The sequence below is a fragment of the Chiloscyllium plagiosum genome, chromosome 22, assembly GCF_004010195.1.
Source record: "Chiloscyllium plagiosum isolate BGI_BamShark_2017 chromosome 22, ASM401019v2, whole genome shotgun sequence".
NCBI classification, from domain to species: domain Eukaryota; kingdom Metazoa; phylum Chordata; class Chondrichthyes; order Orectolobiformes; family Hemiscylliidae; genus Chiloscyllium; species Chiloscyllium plagiosum.
In genome coordinates, this window is record NC_057731.1 from 48,486,420 (window position 1) to 48,501,530 (window position 15,111).

Consider the following 15,111-nt stretch of genomic DNA (forward strand, 5'->3'; position numbering starts at 1 on the left):
ACATTTTAAGAAGGCACCACTTCCCTCTTCGTACGTGTTTTATAATCAGATATCAATACTGAGAGTCATTTATCTGCCCATCCCTCATGGCAAAGCAAAGGATTGGAACAGTGCAGGAAGGAGATAGTGAGGACTGCAGATGCTGGAGGAGTCAGAGTTGATAAAATGTGGTGCTGGAAAAACCACAGCAGGTCAGGCAGCTTCTGAGGAGCAAGACAGTCGACCTTTCAAGTATAACCCTTTGTCAGGACAGTGCAGAAAGGAGTCATTTTTCCCATTATGCATCTGCTGGATTTTTGTAAAGCTATTCAGTTAGTTCCACCCCCCTGCTTTTTCGCTACAGGCCCAGGAGTTTCTTCTTTTCCGATAGTTGTCCAATTCTCTTCAAACCTCTTATTGAATCCGCCATCCTTTCAGATAGCCCTCTCCCCATCTCAACAACTCAATTCCTCATAGCCTCACTCAATGGTGCTGTGAACCAGATCCCATTGTAAACTGCACGTGATAACAGAAATGCACTCAACTGTGAAGGTTCAGGTGGTTGAATAGTCACCATGGAGGCTTGACGATGAAGCACAGTGGTTAGCACTGCTGCCTCACAGCACCAGGGACACGGGTTCGATTCCAGCCTTGGGGCGACTGTGTGGAGTCTGCGCATTCGCCCCGTGTCTATGTGGGTTTCCTCCCACAGTACCTTGGGTCTGTGTAAGAAGGGTTTTATGTACATTTATAAAGAGGAAATACTGAGATATGGGCTTGCAGGAATACTTTAAAAGATTCAGCATGGTTAGCGACTGGCCACATGATCTCCTCCTGGGTTGGACGTTCCTAACGTGTTGGATTGACATGAAAAGATCCCAAAATATGAGGCCATGGCACAGTGGTAGTGTCGGTATCTCTGGCTGAGGGTCAGGTCACACCTGCTCCATGGTTGTAAGACAACATCTCTGATTCATTCATGATTATCTAAAAATCCAAGCAATTTTCGAATGTTTCTCCAGTGAAGGAAACCTGTTGGTTTGAACGGCCCTAAGGCCCATGCGAAACGTGGTTGACACGGACTTGACCTTTGGAGCACTCAGCCACCATAACGCAGACAGTAATCATCCCCATTTCCCGAAAACCAACAAATTTATTTGAAAAGAAACAGAGACCCACGGTACTGAAACCAATATTTATGAGTAGACCATCACCAACCAACACAGAGTACCACTACAAGGCATCAGACTAAACCTGCAGCTTCTCACTAGACATGAGATGACACTCTGCAGATCAAATACAATAATCACTGAATCGTAACACGTACACCAGAGATGATGGCACCACATTGGCAAGCTGGAACCAGAGTGCCCCCTCTCGCCAGCCTGGCATGGTACAAGAGCACACAGTCAAATCCTGAGAGAGACACACAGCAAGACATTACTGCTTAAAGCTGTGCCCCACAATGGGACTAAGCAAGAAAGAACCTGGATTCATATAGTGCCCTCCGGACGCCCCAGAGCGCTTCCCAGCCAATGAAGCTGTGATTGCAGGATTTCTATGAAATGAAAATTTTTGCATTTCCAATAAACCAACCCATTGTGCGACTGTCCTGCTCCCTGTTCCACACAAACCAGGAAGGTGTCGGGTTTGAGGATGGTGGTCTGGGATGGTTTAGTAGACTGGGATGAGTGGAGTTTTCCTGAACTCATCTAAGTACAATCTATCCATCAGGGACCCCCCCCCCACCACCTCCCTGTTCCTGGTCACCTCGGTCAAAGTCCATGCAGAAATATTGGGACAGGCTGGATTCCAAGCCCAAAGTTTGATTTCTCTTCCCCACCCCCTGGTCGACCATCACCTCTCATTGGCCAGACCCATTCACTGGGAGAATAGCCACTGGGAGGGAGTTGCCAATGGCAGTCCAGCCCCCACACCCGGGACCTTAGCAAGCAGAAGGGAGAAAACTGAAGGGAGAGGCCACCAAACCTTAAAATATTTCTCTGCTCAGAAACCACCGAGGTGAAGAAGGTGAGACTTGAGTCAGATTGAAGCCTCCTCCGCCAGTTCTCAATTTAGTCAAGGGTTGTGTCTAATATGAGTTGGAGTCACTATTCCCAACTGTTGGCGATGCATTTGGAGTAAATCTGTGTTAAACCGGTGGAAACTATTTACAGTGTCTGAGCCATATTGGGATGGGTCAGCCAAACAAGGAGATCCCCTGCAGTATGATGACATCATATTGAAGCGCTGACATGATGACATCATATTCATGCAGCCACACAGAAACGTCATATATAAACACAATGCGGTGACATCATATAGCAGTGACCACATGCCATTTCTTTTCACTGACGAACGGAAAGGAAGATTTCCTTACAATTTTAAAGGTGAATGCTCAAGTTTATAAAAATATCTATAGGAGAGCATCACATGTTGAATGAAACCCCTTTCTGCAACTGACAGTGTGCCCAATTTTGCCAGAGAAAATAATACATAAAATAAGTAATTCAAAAATAAATTCATCTCTGGTACACACAGGCTACAGTATACAATGTGGGTGTAGCAAGGGCTCTTGTCGTGTAGTGGTGGTGTTTGTACCCATCCTCTGGCCGAAAGGATCAGGTTCAAATCTCGTCTGCTCCAGACGTGTGCAATGATAGCTACGAACAGGTCAATTAGAAATATCCACAGGAGGTTGTAATATTCACAGTAAGGCCTGATTGAGTCCAATAGGCTCCTTCTGTCTCAATTCTGTGCTTTTCATGTGGTCTTTAAAATCATTCAGAAGCATGAAGAGTACCTCTACAGCACACAGAATTCCCTCTGCTGTGCTGTACCCGCAGTGCTCCAGGATCATGTACATATGGTTAGAACCAGATTGAATCAGGGACAATGAAAACCTTGACGTGAGTCTGTCCAAACTGACAAACACTGCACTTGATGCCCCTCTGTGCCAAGCCATACACACCAACCTTGGCATGTTGAGGCTATAACATAATCATGGTCGTGATGAAACATAATCGTTGTGGTGTAAAGGCTAGTTGAGGGTCATTGAATAATATACAAAGCTAGTATGTCTAGATTTGAATCTTTGATTTTTAATTGATTTACCTCTAAGCTTCCCTTAATAGTCTGTGTTAATCCACAGGAGAGCCCCCTGCCTCACCAGTGGGATCCTTCTCAATACTAACCCCTTGAGTTGTACGCTGTGTTAAGTGACTGTCTCCCATGCCCTTTCCCCTGGCCAGAGAACAGCCTGTGAGATTCAATCTCAAAAAGGACAAGGTGCCCTCAGATGGTAATGCCTTCCTTTTTTTTTGAAGGAAGGAGCACCCTACTTCACTCCTGCACTTTCCCTGTAGGAACAGGACTGGCAACATATGATGGCAAGACACTGAGATCTTAAACTTGTGGAGAAGGCCACCCAGCATGCTCCCTGACCTTCCCCTGCTGTTGCAGACAGCTATCAGGAATGGTCTGTACGTTAGCTCAAAAACACAACAGGCCGAGGAACCAAAGCAGCAACTGCTGCAAAATCTAGTCAGCTAGAAGCAGACTTGTTCAACCTGTCACTCAATCATCTCAACCCATTTCAATCCATCGTGCAGTGGGTTTAGTCTTTCTTTCTCCTCAGGTTTGTGATGGCATTTCCTTCCCTTTTTTAAATCGCAAACTTGCTTCTTTAAATGACAAATGTTGTCCAGACAGTTTGGGATTGTTCTAGCTTGGGTTGGTCCGCAGTAGGCCTGAACATGTAGGATTGATGTAACAGAACAGAAGAGTCTAGTTGCATTGTTCAGTTTTATACAGAGTTGAAGGTGATGGTCCCAACAGGGTTACAGATCAAGCTCAGTGTCGGGTCCACACTGCAGCTCACATCTCAGCTGCTTGGTTCTGCAGGAACAAGCTGGAAACAGTTTGCGCAGTTTATTTCGATTATGTTAAGCACAGTTGCAAAGATACATTAGGTGTTACGGTGTGTGAGCATTTGTGTGGATGGTGTGTTTTTGTGTGTAAATGGGGACATGTGTGTGACAGTGTGAAAGGGTGTGATTGTATGTGAGGGTGTGTGTGAGGGTGTTTGTGAGGATGTATCTGAGAGTGTGATTGTGAATGAGGGTGTATGTGTCTGAGGAAGTGTGTGTCTGTGTAAACATGGATGCACATTCACAATGTTTTATACATACATATTGTTTTGTCTGCATGATGGCATTTTTATGTACATGCATTTGTAGATGATTGTACTTGTGCCTGTTTGTGTGTATACGCCTGTTTTGTGTGTGTGTGTGTGTGTATGTATGTGTGTCTGTGCGTGTATTTGTGTGTTTGCATGTACATGCATGTGGACATTTGCATGTCCTCATATGTTGTGTGAATGTGTTTGAGAGTAAATGATTGTGTGTAATTGTGTGTATATGTGTGTATGTATGTATGTGTGTCAATGATTGTGTGTTTGCATGTATATGTGTGTTTTTCTCTGGATGTTTGCTGTCTATCATTATGATGCCGTATAACCAAATTCTGATACAGCACCTTGTGGATGTATGAATCTGGGATGTGCTGGGTTGGGATTTCCCTATAATGGAGCTATGCAAGGAGTTTATAACCCAATCAGAATGTTATGCTTTTCTCAGGATGCTTGTTCATCTGGAGTTTGTGAGGCAGACGGACAGCAGTGAACCAGAGACTGAACATTGGCCAAGCTCTTTCGAATTCTGTTCATCTTGACGACACTTTGGGCAGTGGAAGACCAAGGGTTCTGAATGTAGAGTTACCGGGCTACGTGGAGGGTCAGGACTCAGGCGAGGAGCCAGTGGATTAAACCTAGCAGGACCACAGCAGTTTGGCAGAGACAGACAGAGAGTCTTGTACCTGATGAAAAGCCTCCTCTCCCAAAATACGCGACTTGAGCTGCTCAGCAGTGAAGGACAGAACAAGGAAGAAAGAAGGGACAGGAGAGTTAGTGATTAGATATTCCTGACAATTCGCCTCCAAGCAACCACACCATTCAATCTGAGGGAGCTGCTGGAAGTTTAAATTAAAAACAGAAAATGCTAGAATCACTCAGGCAATATCTGTGGAGAGAGGAAAAAGGGGAATGTCACTGGCAATCCAGAACCTCAGGCAAATGTTTTGGGGACATGGGTTCAAATCCCCCACCTTGGCAGATGGGGGGATTTGAATTCAATTTTAAAAATCTGGAATTAAAAGCTGTGTTGTTAAAAACTCATCTGGTTCACTAACGTCCTTTAGGGAGGGAAATCTGCTGTCCTTACCTGGTCTGGCCTATATGTGACTCCAGACCTGCAGCATTGTGGTTGGCTCTTAACTGCCCTCACAGCAATTAAGGCTGGGCAATAAATGCTGACCCAGGCAGCATTGCCCTCATCCCATGATTGAAACAAAGTTAACATCCAGGTTTTTAGCACTGGGGAATCAAACCCAAGTCTTGCTAGTTGTGAATGTAGGTGATTCTCAGGAGGTTGCCGTTCTGTTCCTGGATGGTCAGTGCATTGCTACACCTTCTCCTCCTTCTGGCTGAATCTTTGGAGTCAGATGCTTTACCACTGAGCGATTGTTGTCCATATGAATTCGGTGAGGATGCCAGGCAATGCTACCACTTGGAAAATCAGTGCAGAACCCTGACGACCAAATGTTTGAAGCCAGGTCCCTTGTTCAGGTCAGTCGGAGAAGGACTTGCATTTATATAGCACCTTTGATGATCTCAGGGCACCTTAGAACTTCATAGCCATTCGCTGCAGTATGTCGGAAAGATAAGGAGTCCGAATAAACATTGAAATAGGGGCAGGAGTAGGCCATTCGGCCCTTCAAGCCTGCTCTGCCATTCGATATGATCATGGCCGACCATCCAACTCAGTTCACTGCTCCCATTTTCATCCCATTGATCCCTTAAGCCTTAAGAACTCCATCTAATTCCTTCTTGAAAACATTCAATGATTTGGCCTCAACTGCTTTCTGTGGTAGAGAATTCGACAGGCTGTCCATTCTTTGGCTGAAGAAATACTTACCTCATTTCAGTCCTCAATGGCCCATATCCTTAGGCTGGGATATACCACAGTTATCAGGACCTCTCAGCAGAGGGACTATAGAGTCTGCATGGTCAGATAATAGAGACCCTATCAAACTCAATGAGTCATCAGATTTATTGTGGGGTCAGAAATTTCATGTCCTGCTCTCAAGACCCAAGGCTGTAACATGGGCTGACACTGCACTGCAGGACTGAGGGAGTGCTGCACTGTCAGAGGTGCCATCTATTAGATCCCATGGTTAAACACAGGGGTGGACAGTCTTAGAGAGAATTGTAAGGGATATGATTTATGAACCTCTGGATAGGAATAATGTGATCAAGGATAGTCAGCATGGTTTTGTGAAGGGCAGGTCGTGCCTCACAAACCTTATTGAATTCTTTGAGAAGGTGACTAAGGAGGTGGACGAGGGTAAAGCAGTAGATGTGGTGTATATGGATTTTAGTAAGGCGTTTGATAAGGTTCCCCATGGTAGGCTACTGCAAAAAATGGGGAGGTATGGCATTGAGGGTGAGTTGGAGGTTTGGATTAGGAATTGGCTGGCTGGAAGAAGACAGAGGGTAGTAGTTGATGGTAAAGGTTCATCTTGGAGTGCAGTTACTAGCCGTGTTCCGTAAGGATCTGTTTTGGGACCATTGCTGTTTGTCATTTTTATAAATGATCTGGAGAAGGGGCTAGAAGGTTGGGTGAGCAAGTTTGCGGATGATACGAAAGTCGGTGGAGTTGTTGACAGTGAGGAAGGATGTGTCAGGTTACAGCGGGATATAGATAAGCTGCAGAGCTGGTACTTCTATTCAAATTCATGATTGTATATGTCGCATTTCTGTTTATGGGCTCCATGATCTGGCCTCATATCTTTTCTAGATCTTTGCATTGGGAGTCACTGGAATGGAATTGCTGCTTCAATTTCTCTACTCAACAACTCCTAACCAATCTATTGCCCTCTGAAATTACAGCACTCCATTTCTGCCATGACCACCTGCTATTATCTTGCACTATCATTCTTCTAATCATTTAATCATTCTTGCCCTTTCACAGGCCTTTCCCATTATTCTTTTCCACCCACCTTTTCCTGGCTCAGAATCTCATTATTAGCAATTACGTTTCTAACTTCTTTCAGTTCTTAAGAAAGTCACCAACCTAAAATATATATACTGTTTCTTTCCCTGTTACTTTGCTATTACGAGGGGGCATAGCTTTAAATTAAGGGGGGGTAGGTATAGGACAGATGTTAGGGGTAGATTCTTTACTCAGCGAGTCATGAGTTCATAGAATGCCCTGCCAGTAGCAGTGGTGGACTCTCCCTCTTTATGGGCATTTAAACGGGCATTGGATAGGCATATGGAGGATAGTGGGCTAGTGTAGGTTAGGTGGGCTTGGATCGGCGCAACATCGAGGGCCAAAGGGCCTGTACTGCGCTGTATTTTTCTATGTTCTATGTTCTCTCAAGTAGATGGGCAAGATCTGATAATAGTATGCTGAAGGAGAGCAGGGGAATTCTCTCTGGTATCCTGCCAATATTTAATCCTTCGGTCAACATGGGGAAAAAAACAACTTAGGTGGTGATTATCATATTGCTGTTTGCAGGATTTGCTGTGTACAATTTCTTGCATTTCTCATTACAATGCTCCCACATTCCTAAATACTTAAGATACTTCACCTGATGAAGGAGCAACACTCTGAAAGCTTGTGATTTCAGATAAACCTGTTTGACTATAACCTGGTGTTGTGTGACTTCTGGATAATTGAAGATATTTACGTTCTGTTCTGTTCCATGGGACTCTTAGTTAACCTAACTCAATCATTCAAAGAACGTTTGCATTCATTATAATAATTCTGTTGGGAATGCCTAATATTTCTCATCTTCTGCATTATGATCATTGGAACGCATTTCTTTTCTTAAATTAGGGAAAGTAGGTTTTTGATCAGTTGCAATCACTTTTTAGATGGGTTTCTGGAGGGTTCCAAGATCCACATCACCCCCTGCGCAACCCTCTTGTTCTACTGACACATCCCATCTTCATGACACTCTGCACTCATTCAGCCAATCAGGGGAGAAAGCAGATGGATTATTAACTGATTGGACAATAATTGACAAGCAATTAAAAAACTTTCTCTCCCAGCACCTAGCCTTGACGAGTAAAACTGGCTGACCATTTTTTTTTGGAAACACAATTACTCAAATAATTTTTAGCAATTAGTGATATGGACAATAAATGGTTGTCCAGCCAGCAAGACCTATATCTCTGAAAAAGATATAATCCTTTAACCACACTGGTATCTGTGGGACGTCTTGTGTGCAAAATGGTCGCCCCCATTAAAAGCTTAATTACACTCTAAGAACACTTCATTAGCTGTAACAGGCCTTGGAACATACGACAGTCATGAAAGGTGCTACATAAAGGCAAGTCTTTCCTTTGCAGGTCTGATGAGAAGTTGGTTGATCCGATGTGAATGTTAACTCTGTTTTTCTCTCTCCACTGCCTGGGCTGCTGAGCGCATCCAGCATTTTTGTTTTTTGTTGTCAAATAATAACAGTATTGTACCTTCTCAGAATTGACTTTCAAGGGAATTAGAGAGAAAGAGACAGAAAAATTCTGCAAAGATTGGAAAAGCAATCCAGAAATTCCTCTGCGCCACATGAGGGTGCCAACTCTAAATGTTTTGTGTTTTCTCTTTTAAAAAAAATGTAAAAATAAACAGGAAAGCCACTGAACAGTAAGAAATGTTAACTATTCTACAGTTCAATGATTAAAATGACAACAGTCCTCAGTAAAACACATTCCATATCAAGATCTGCATGCTTAGAAGGTATCATTAATAGGTGTAAAATTGGTTAAAAGCACTGTATCAGAGATATCAACATGATTGTGTTTTTACAAAACATATGTTGGTCAGGCCTTGAAATATCAATGCCAAGTTAACTGATCTCACCAAAGATGGTTTTAAGTAGGACTGGAATGAACATTTTGACTAACATTCTTCCCAGATATTGATAGCATTCCTGAATAAAACAGATGTTGTTCCTTGGGTTTGTAAATAGAAGCATTGAATATAAAAACAAAGAGCTCATGCTTTATCTACATCCATGGACAGGCAGGTGACCCTCTAAGTCTGCCTGGAGTGTCAAATCTCTGGCCCGTTGCTGGGATACCATCTCTGGCCAGATGAACTATTCCCTTCAGCCTCCAATAGTAGCCCTTGACAAGGTCAGGAGAAAGTGAGGACTGCAGATGCTGGCGATCAGAGTTGAGAGTGTGGTGCTGGAAAAGCACAGCAGGTCAGGAAGAAGAATCAACATTTCAGGCATAAGGTCTTCATCAGGAATCACTGATTAAGGGCTTATGCCCGAAACATCGATTCTCCTGCTCCTCGGATGCTGCCTGACCTGCTGTGCTTTTCCAGCAACACACTCTCGATCTTGACAATGTCAGTTAGCTAATGGCCACTTGTGGGTGCCATGAGACAGCACTGGCAGAATGGACTTATGCCCAGCGGTGGTGGGGTGCCAGGGGTCTGGAGTGGGCATGGTGGTCAGTGGCTCCAGAGCGAAGATGGCTACTGGTTGGGAATTGGAGGAGCCTGGTCAGACCATGTGGGAGCTGTTACAGAAAGACTGTAATGTCTATCTTTTTAACTTTATTTCTTATTTTGCTAACTTATACTACATAAATCTGTAACTTTTCTTCTTTATTTTCTCTATTTTGATTTATACCTAAATATTTTATACCTAAGATGGTGCCATGTGTTGGTGACAGTGTCCACCTTTCACTGTTCTTGTGTAACTTCAGTACATGCGAGAGTAAACCTAATTCTAATTTGTGAGCTTGTGATGCAGAGTGGTACCAACAGTGTGGGATTACCCAGCTGAGGTTACCATGAAGGACTCTCCTTCCCAACCTCTCCCCTCTCCTGAGGCACGGTGACCCTCAGGTTAAACCACCACCAGCCGTCTCTCTGTCTCTTTCTCTCTCTCTCTCTCTAATGAGAAGGCGGAACAATGGTGACTTTACGTTTTAGTCGAGGAAAGCTATGTTTAGTTAGAAAATTGGCCATGATCTTACTGAATGGTAGAACAGGGTTGAAGTCATAGAGTCATAGAGATGTAGAGCAAGGATATAAACCCTTCAGTCCAACTTGTCCATGCCAACCAGATATTCTAAACTAAACTAATTCCATTTACCAGCATTTGGCCTATATACCTCTAAACCCTTCCTATTCATGTACCCATCCAGATGTCTGTGAATAGGAAGGGTTTGGAGGGATATGAGCTGGGTGCTGGCAGGTGGGACTAGATTGGGTTGGGATATCTGGTCGGCATGGACGGGTTGGACCGAAGAGTCCACGCTGTACATCCCTATGACTCTAAGGAAAAAATGTTGTAATTGTACCTGCCTCCACCACTTCCTCTGACAGCTCATTCCATACACGCACAACCCTCTGCACGAAAATGTTGCCCTTTGGTCCCTTTTATATCTTTCCCCTCTCACCATAAACCTATGCACTCTAGTGTTCAACTTCCCTACCCTTGGGAAAAAAACCTGGGCTATTCATCCATTCACCCTGTCCATGTCCCTCATAATTTTATAAAACTCTATAAGGTCACCCCTGAGCTTCTAATGCTCCAGTGAAAACAGCCCCAGCCTATTCAGCCTCTCCCTATAGCTCAAATCCTCCAACCCTGGCATCATCCTTGTAAATCTATTCTGAACTGCTGAATGGCCTCCTGGTTTTCCTACAAGTTTACGTTCTTCGGAAAAGAAAAATGGGAGAGAGTCAGGTTAAACTACGATGGGTGAGTTAGAAACATAGTTATCTGGAGAGCAGATAGATTTTGGCTGTTTTAAATTGGTAAAAGAAATAGCAATAGTTTGTGAAGACAATCACCAGTCCCTTTATCATCAAAAAAAGTCTCCCAGTGTAGAAAATTACATTAATGTCTGTCTCCAATCAAGGGGCAAACATCTGCAAAGGTTATCAGTCCTGAGAATGAAGGCAGCTGACCAGTTCATTCTTTTTCATGAATATTTGTATAAAATACACATTGATGCAAGATTGGAGTTCAGCTCAGTTGCATTGAAGTGCTTAACATTGAATAGGTGCGATTGCTAAAGAGTTAAAAGGCCATTTAGCCAGGGGCAGATCACTGACCCACACAAGCTGTTCCATCTTCATTGGGTTCGTAACCATGATTGCATCTCCTGTTCGGTCGACACTTGAAGCCTCCGTAAGTGTTGATACAGATGGGCCTATCCCTGGGGCACACTGGTGGGAACTGCACACACTCATCAGCATCTAAACAAGTAGACAGGAAGGTTCTAAAATAGCAATGGTCAAACACTGCAGAATACAGCCAGAAAACACCACTTGAAAAGCACGTGATTGAAGAGTAAGAGCCATGAAAAAGCATTTCCCATTGTAACTGGAAAAACAGGGAGGACCAATGTTCTGTGGGGCGGAGGGGGGTATTTTCTGACTTTTAACATCACATTATTTTTAGTGTTTACATCAATTTCTATCATTAATTTTGGGGTAAGTCAGAAGTCACATGACACCAGGTTACTGTTTGACAGGTTTATTTGAAATCACAAGCTTTCAAAGATGACGAAAGAGCAGCGTCTGAAGGCTGTTGATTTCAAATAAACCGGTTGGACTATAACCTGGTGTCATGTGACTTCTGACTTTGTCCTTCCCAGTCCAACACCGGCACCTCCACGTCATAATTTTGGGAGCCCACTCCCTATCTTTATTGGAAAGGAGTGCGATAAATTGTGGGGTGGTACAGACCATGGTCTTGATTTGTGTCATTGCTGGATGCAGATTTGGACCTAGTCTCCGCCAAGGAATTAAGAAATGCCAAATTTCCCATCCCACTTGAACCCCAGGTTCTGGATCAATTCTGGTGGCATTCTGGGAATTTTATATTTAAATGAGGTCCCGCCATTAAGAGAGGCTAGATCTCCACATAGCCCCATCTGACTGTGCTTCCCACCACTCTCTCCTCCTGTGAAAAAAAAATCAAATGCCTACATGACTTCACCAGCCCTGAATCAGGTCAGATGTTTGCAGCTCCAGTACAGGAAGTGGACACTGGGCTTGTTGGTCTTGTTCCAAAGAGTTACTTCTGAGGTAATTGTATGGGAGAGTCATCAGGGAAGTCCTGGAATTCCCTCCCAAAATGGCATTGTGGGTCAGCCCACAGCACATAGACTGCAGTGGTTCAAGAAGGCAGCTCACCCCCACCTTCTCAAGGGGCAACTAGGGACAGGCAATAAATGAGTGACCATAAAGAAAAGGAGTTCCCAGGACAACAGGGCAATCACCCCAGAGAAATACTTCGGTTCCTCCATCTTCCACAGGAAACACTGTGATACTTTCCTTTCTCAGTCTGCAGTTCCATTGCCCATGTATCTGCATAGCCTCTGATCAATATTAGTAATTGGGGAGGGAGGGAGAGCAAGAATAAAGGAAGGTCTCATAGAAACCAATAGAATTTTAACAGATGAGACAGGGTAAATGCAGAAAGTACATTCCTGATTACTAAAGGAATGTTCAGAACCAGGGGGGCTCACAATACAAGGATTATCGGGTAGGCCGTTTAGAATGGAGATGAGGAGAAATATCTTCACCCAGAGAATGGCGAGCCTGTGGAATTCATTACCACATAAAATGGTCAAGGCCAAAATATTGTACAATTTCATGAACAAGTTGGATATAGCACTTTTGGCTAAAGGGATAAAAGGGTATGGGGGCAAGTGGGAATAGGCTATTGACTTGGATGATCAGCCGTGAATGGTTTGAAGGGCCAAATGCCCTACTCCAGCTCCTATTTTTGATGTTTCTATGTTTTGACATCATTGGAACATGTTTTCCACCTTAAAGGGGCCAGCGGTGATTGAGCGCTTAGAACATCCAACACAGTGTCATTGTTGAAAATAACAGTTAACCAACTCCAGTGTGAGGCCATTAACATGTAACAACAACAGCAAAGGAGTGCTGTCCAAATTATCCCCCATTTACTGGAGTCCCTATCTCTATACTCTAAAGATGTTCACGTACTGGGGATGGTATGTTGGAGGACAAGTTGAGGTTAGGAAATAATATCGTTTGGCACATTTGAAAGAACAATGATTTGCAACCACCTGATGAAAGAGCAGTGCTCCGAAAGCAAGTGCTGCCAAATAAACCTGTTATTCTATAAACTGGTGTTGTGTGATTTTTAACTTCGAAAGAAATAATTTGACCAAATTCCATGTCAAGTTTCATCTGGCTAAAAGCTGTTTCTGCTGAAAACCATGCAATTAACTTTCTCAAAAAGCTCAATTATTGGGTGGTACTTGCACTGATTATGTACAAGTGTTCAGCTCTGTGGACCCAACTCTTAAACAGCCCCCCTTCCAATTCATACAGCTGTGTAAAACTCTGAACATACACATGGCATCCCAACTTTCCTTCAGGCCTGAGCGGTGAACTTATCGAGGTTTTGGACTGTGCAACAAAGTGCCACAAATGGTCTCCACGAACAGGACCACAGGCTTCTGAGGGCTGATACAGTATTGCAGGAGAAGTCAAAGGACCAACTCACCTGTACAGCGACCACTCCTGTCAGCTGTGAAGCCTTCCCCACACTGCAAGGAAAAGATACAGAACCTAGTCACATTGTGCAATTGCTGTAATTAACTAGTGAGCTGAACTCCATCATCCTGGTCTACAGTGTGACAACAGACCGTACAGGTTGGATTCCCTATCTTGGTTGTGCTGTTGTTAGGGGAGTCACGGGCAAGCAGGTCGATTAGCTGGAAGGCTGGTTTGTGATGTGAGCAGTGCAGGTTCAATTCCTGATACCAGCTGAGGTTACCAATGGAGCTTATACCTTCCCAACCTCTCCCCTCACCTGAGGCACGGTGACCCCCAGTTTAAACCATCACCAATTCTCCCTCTCTAATGAGAGAGCAGCCCTCTGAGACTTTACCAACTTTACTTAATTTTACTCATGGCCATCAGGTCAACTTGCCCTCACACAGTGAGGAAGGGGAGATGACAGAGTAATGAAGCCAAAATGTTGGGACTCAGAGCTGGTGCACCCCATAGTCTTGGTGAGTTCCTACTTATCCTGTCTGTTGAACAATGAATGATGATCAGCAAGGATCTAAAGAAAAGGCTTACAGTTGTAAAACAACTTTTTCCAACAGATTTACCATCAACAATACAAGAAGTAAATGGGGCAAGTAACATTGAAAAAAGGTTTAAAGTGTTTATTTAATGTTTAAAATATATTCACGTGCAGTCCCCATCAAGGCTGACCCATTATTGGCCACCTAGTTGTCCTGAGAAGATGGTGATGGGTATTTAGAATCATAGAATTCCTACAGTGTGGAAACAGTTCATTTGGTCCAACAAGTCCACACTGACCCTCCGAAGAGTATCCCACCCAAACCCATTCCCCTACCCTATTACTCTACATTACCCCTGACTAATGCACCTAGCCTACACATCCCTGAACACTAAATGGGGCAATTTAGCGTGACCAATCCACCTAAACTGCACATCTTCTCTTGAGCCACTGTTATTGGTCTGGAGACAATTGGGTCCTTAGCTAGGGATTTCGTCAAGAGGGTACAGGAATTGTTGCAAGATGAAAGTTTGCAATTAAATTCTCTCGAAATAAAAGTTTGAGCTTCCTGATGTTTACGCCTTATACTGTGTGTTGGATTTCAGAACGAGTAGTCACTGCTTTGTTGCTGCATTCAGTGATGACAATGAGGGGAGTTGAGAGATAAACACATCCTGAGGGGTGAGGGTTTTGGGTAAACCTGTTGGAGGAGAGGGTGAGGGGACAAACATAAGGATGACAATGGAATAGTGTAGGTTAGATGGGTATCAGATTGGTTTCACAAGTCAGCGCAACATCGAGGGCCAAAGGGCCTGTACTGCGCTGTCATGTTCTATGTTCTAACACTGTTTGTTTTAATCTCACCTTGTGGAGAGGGCGAGCAGCGAGTAAACACACTTCAGGGGATGGGACAGGTAGCTGCCCCTGAGCTCCCCCTGGGTAAGCTGAAAGGACTGTGTTGACTGTCCC

General features: G+C 43.9%; 1 protein-coding gene across 6 annotated transcripts in view; it reads right to left on the minus strand.

The window, feature by feature from the left end:
• Positions 1-632: 632 nt before the first annotated feature.
• Positions 633-15,111, minus strand: part of crtac1b (cartilage acidic protein 1b) — a 334,044-nt gene continuing 319,565 nt past the window's right edge. For 3 of the 6 annotated variants that reach the window (XM_043712998.1, XM_043712997.1, XM_043712999.1), the window contains exons 13-15: positions 13,615-13,657; positions 11,181-11,324; positions 4,391-4,893 (exon numbers count right to left, since the gene is read on the minus strand). In XM_043712998.1, coding sequence (XP_043568933.1) covers positions 4,781-4,893; positions 11,181-11,324; positions 13,615-13,657 — 300 coding nt within the window. In that variant the 3' untranslated portion in view covers positions 4,391-4,780. Of the gene's footprint in view, positions 3,890-4,390; positions 4,894-11,180; positions 11,325-13,614; positions 13,658-15,111 lie in introns of those variants that run through there. The other 3 variants (XM_043713000.1, XM_043713002.1, XM_043713001.1) reach the window with 3 other exon arrangements.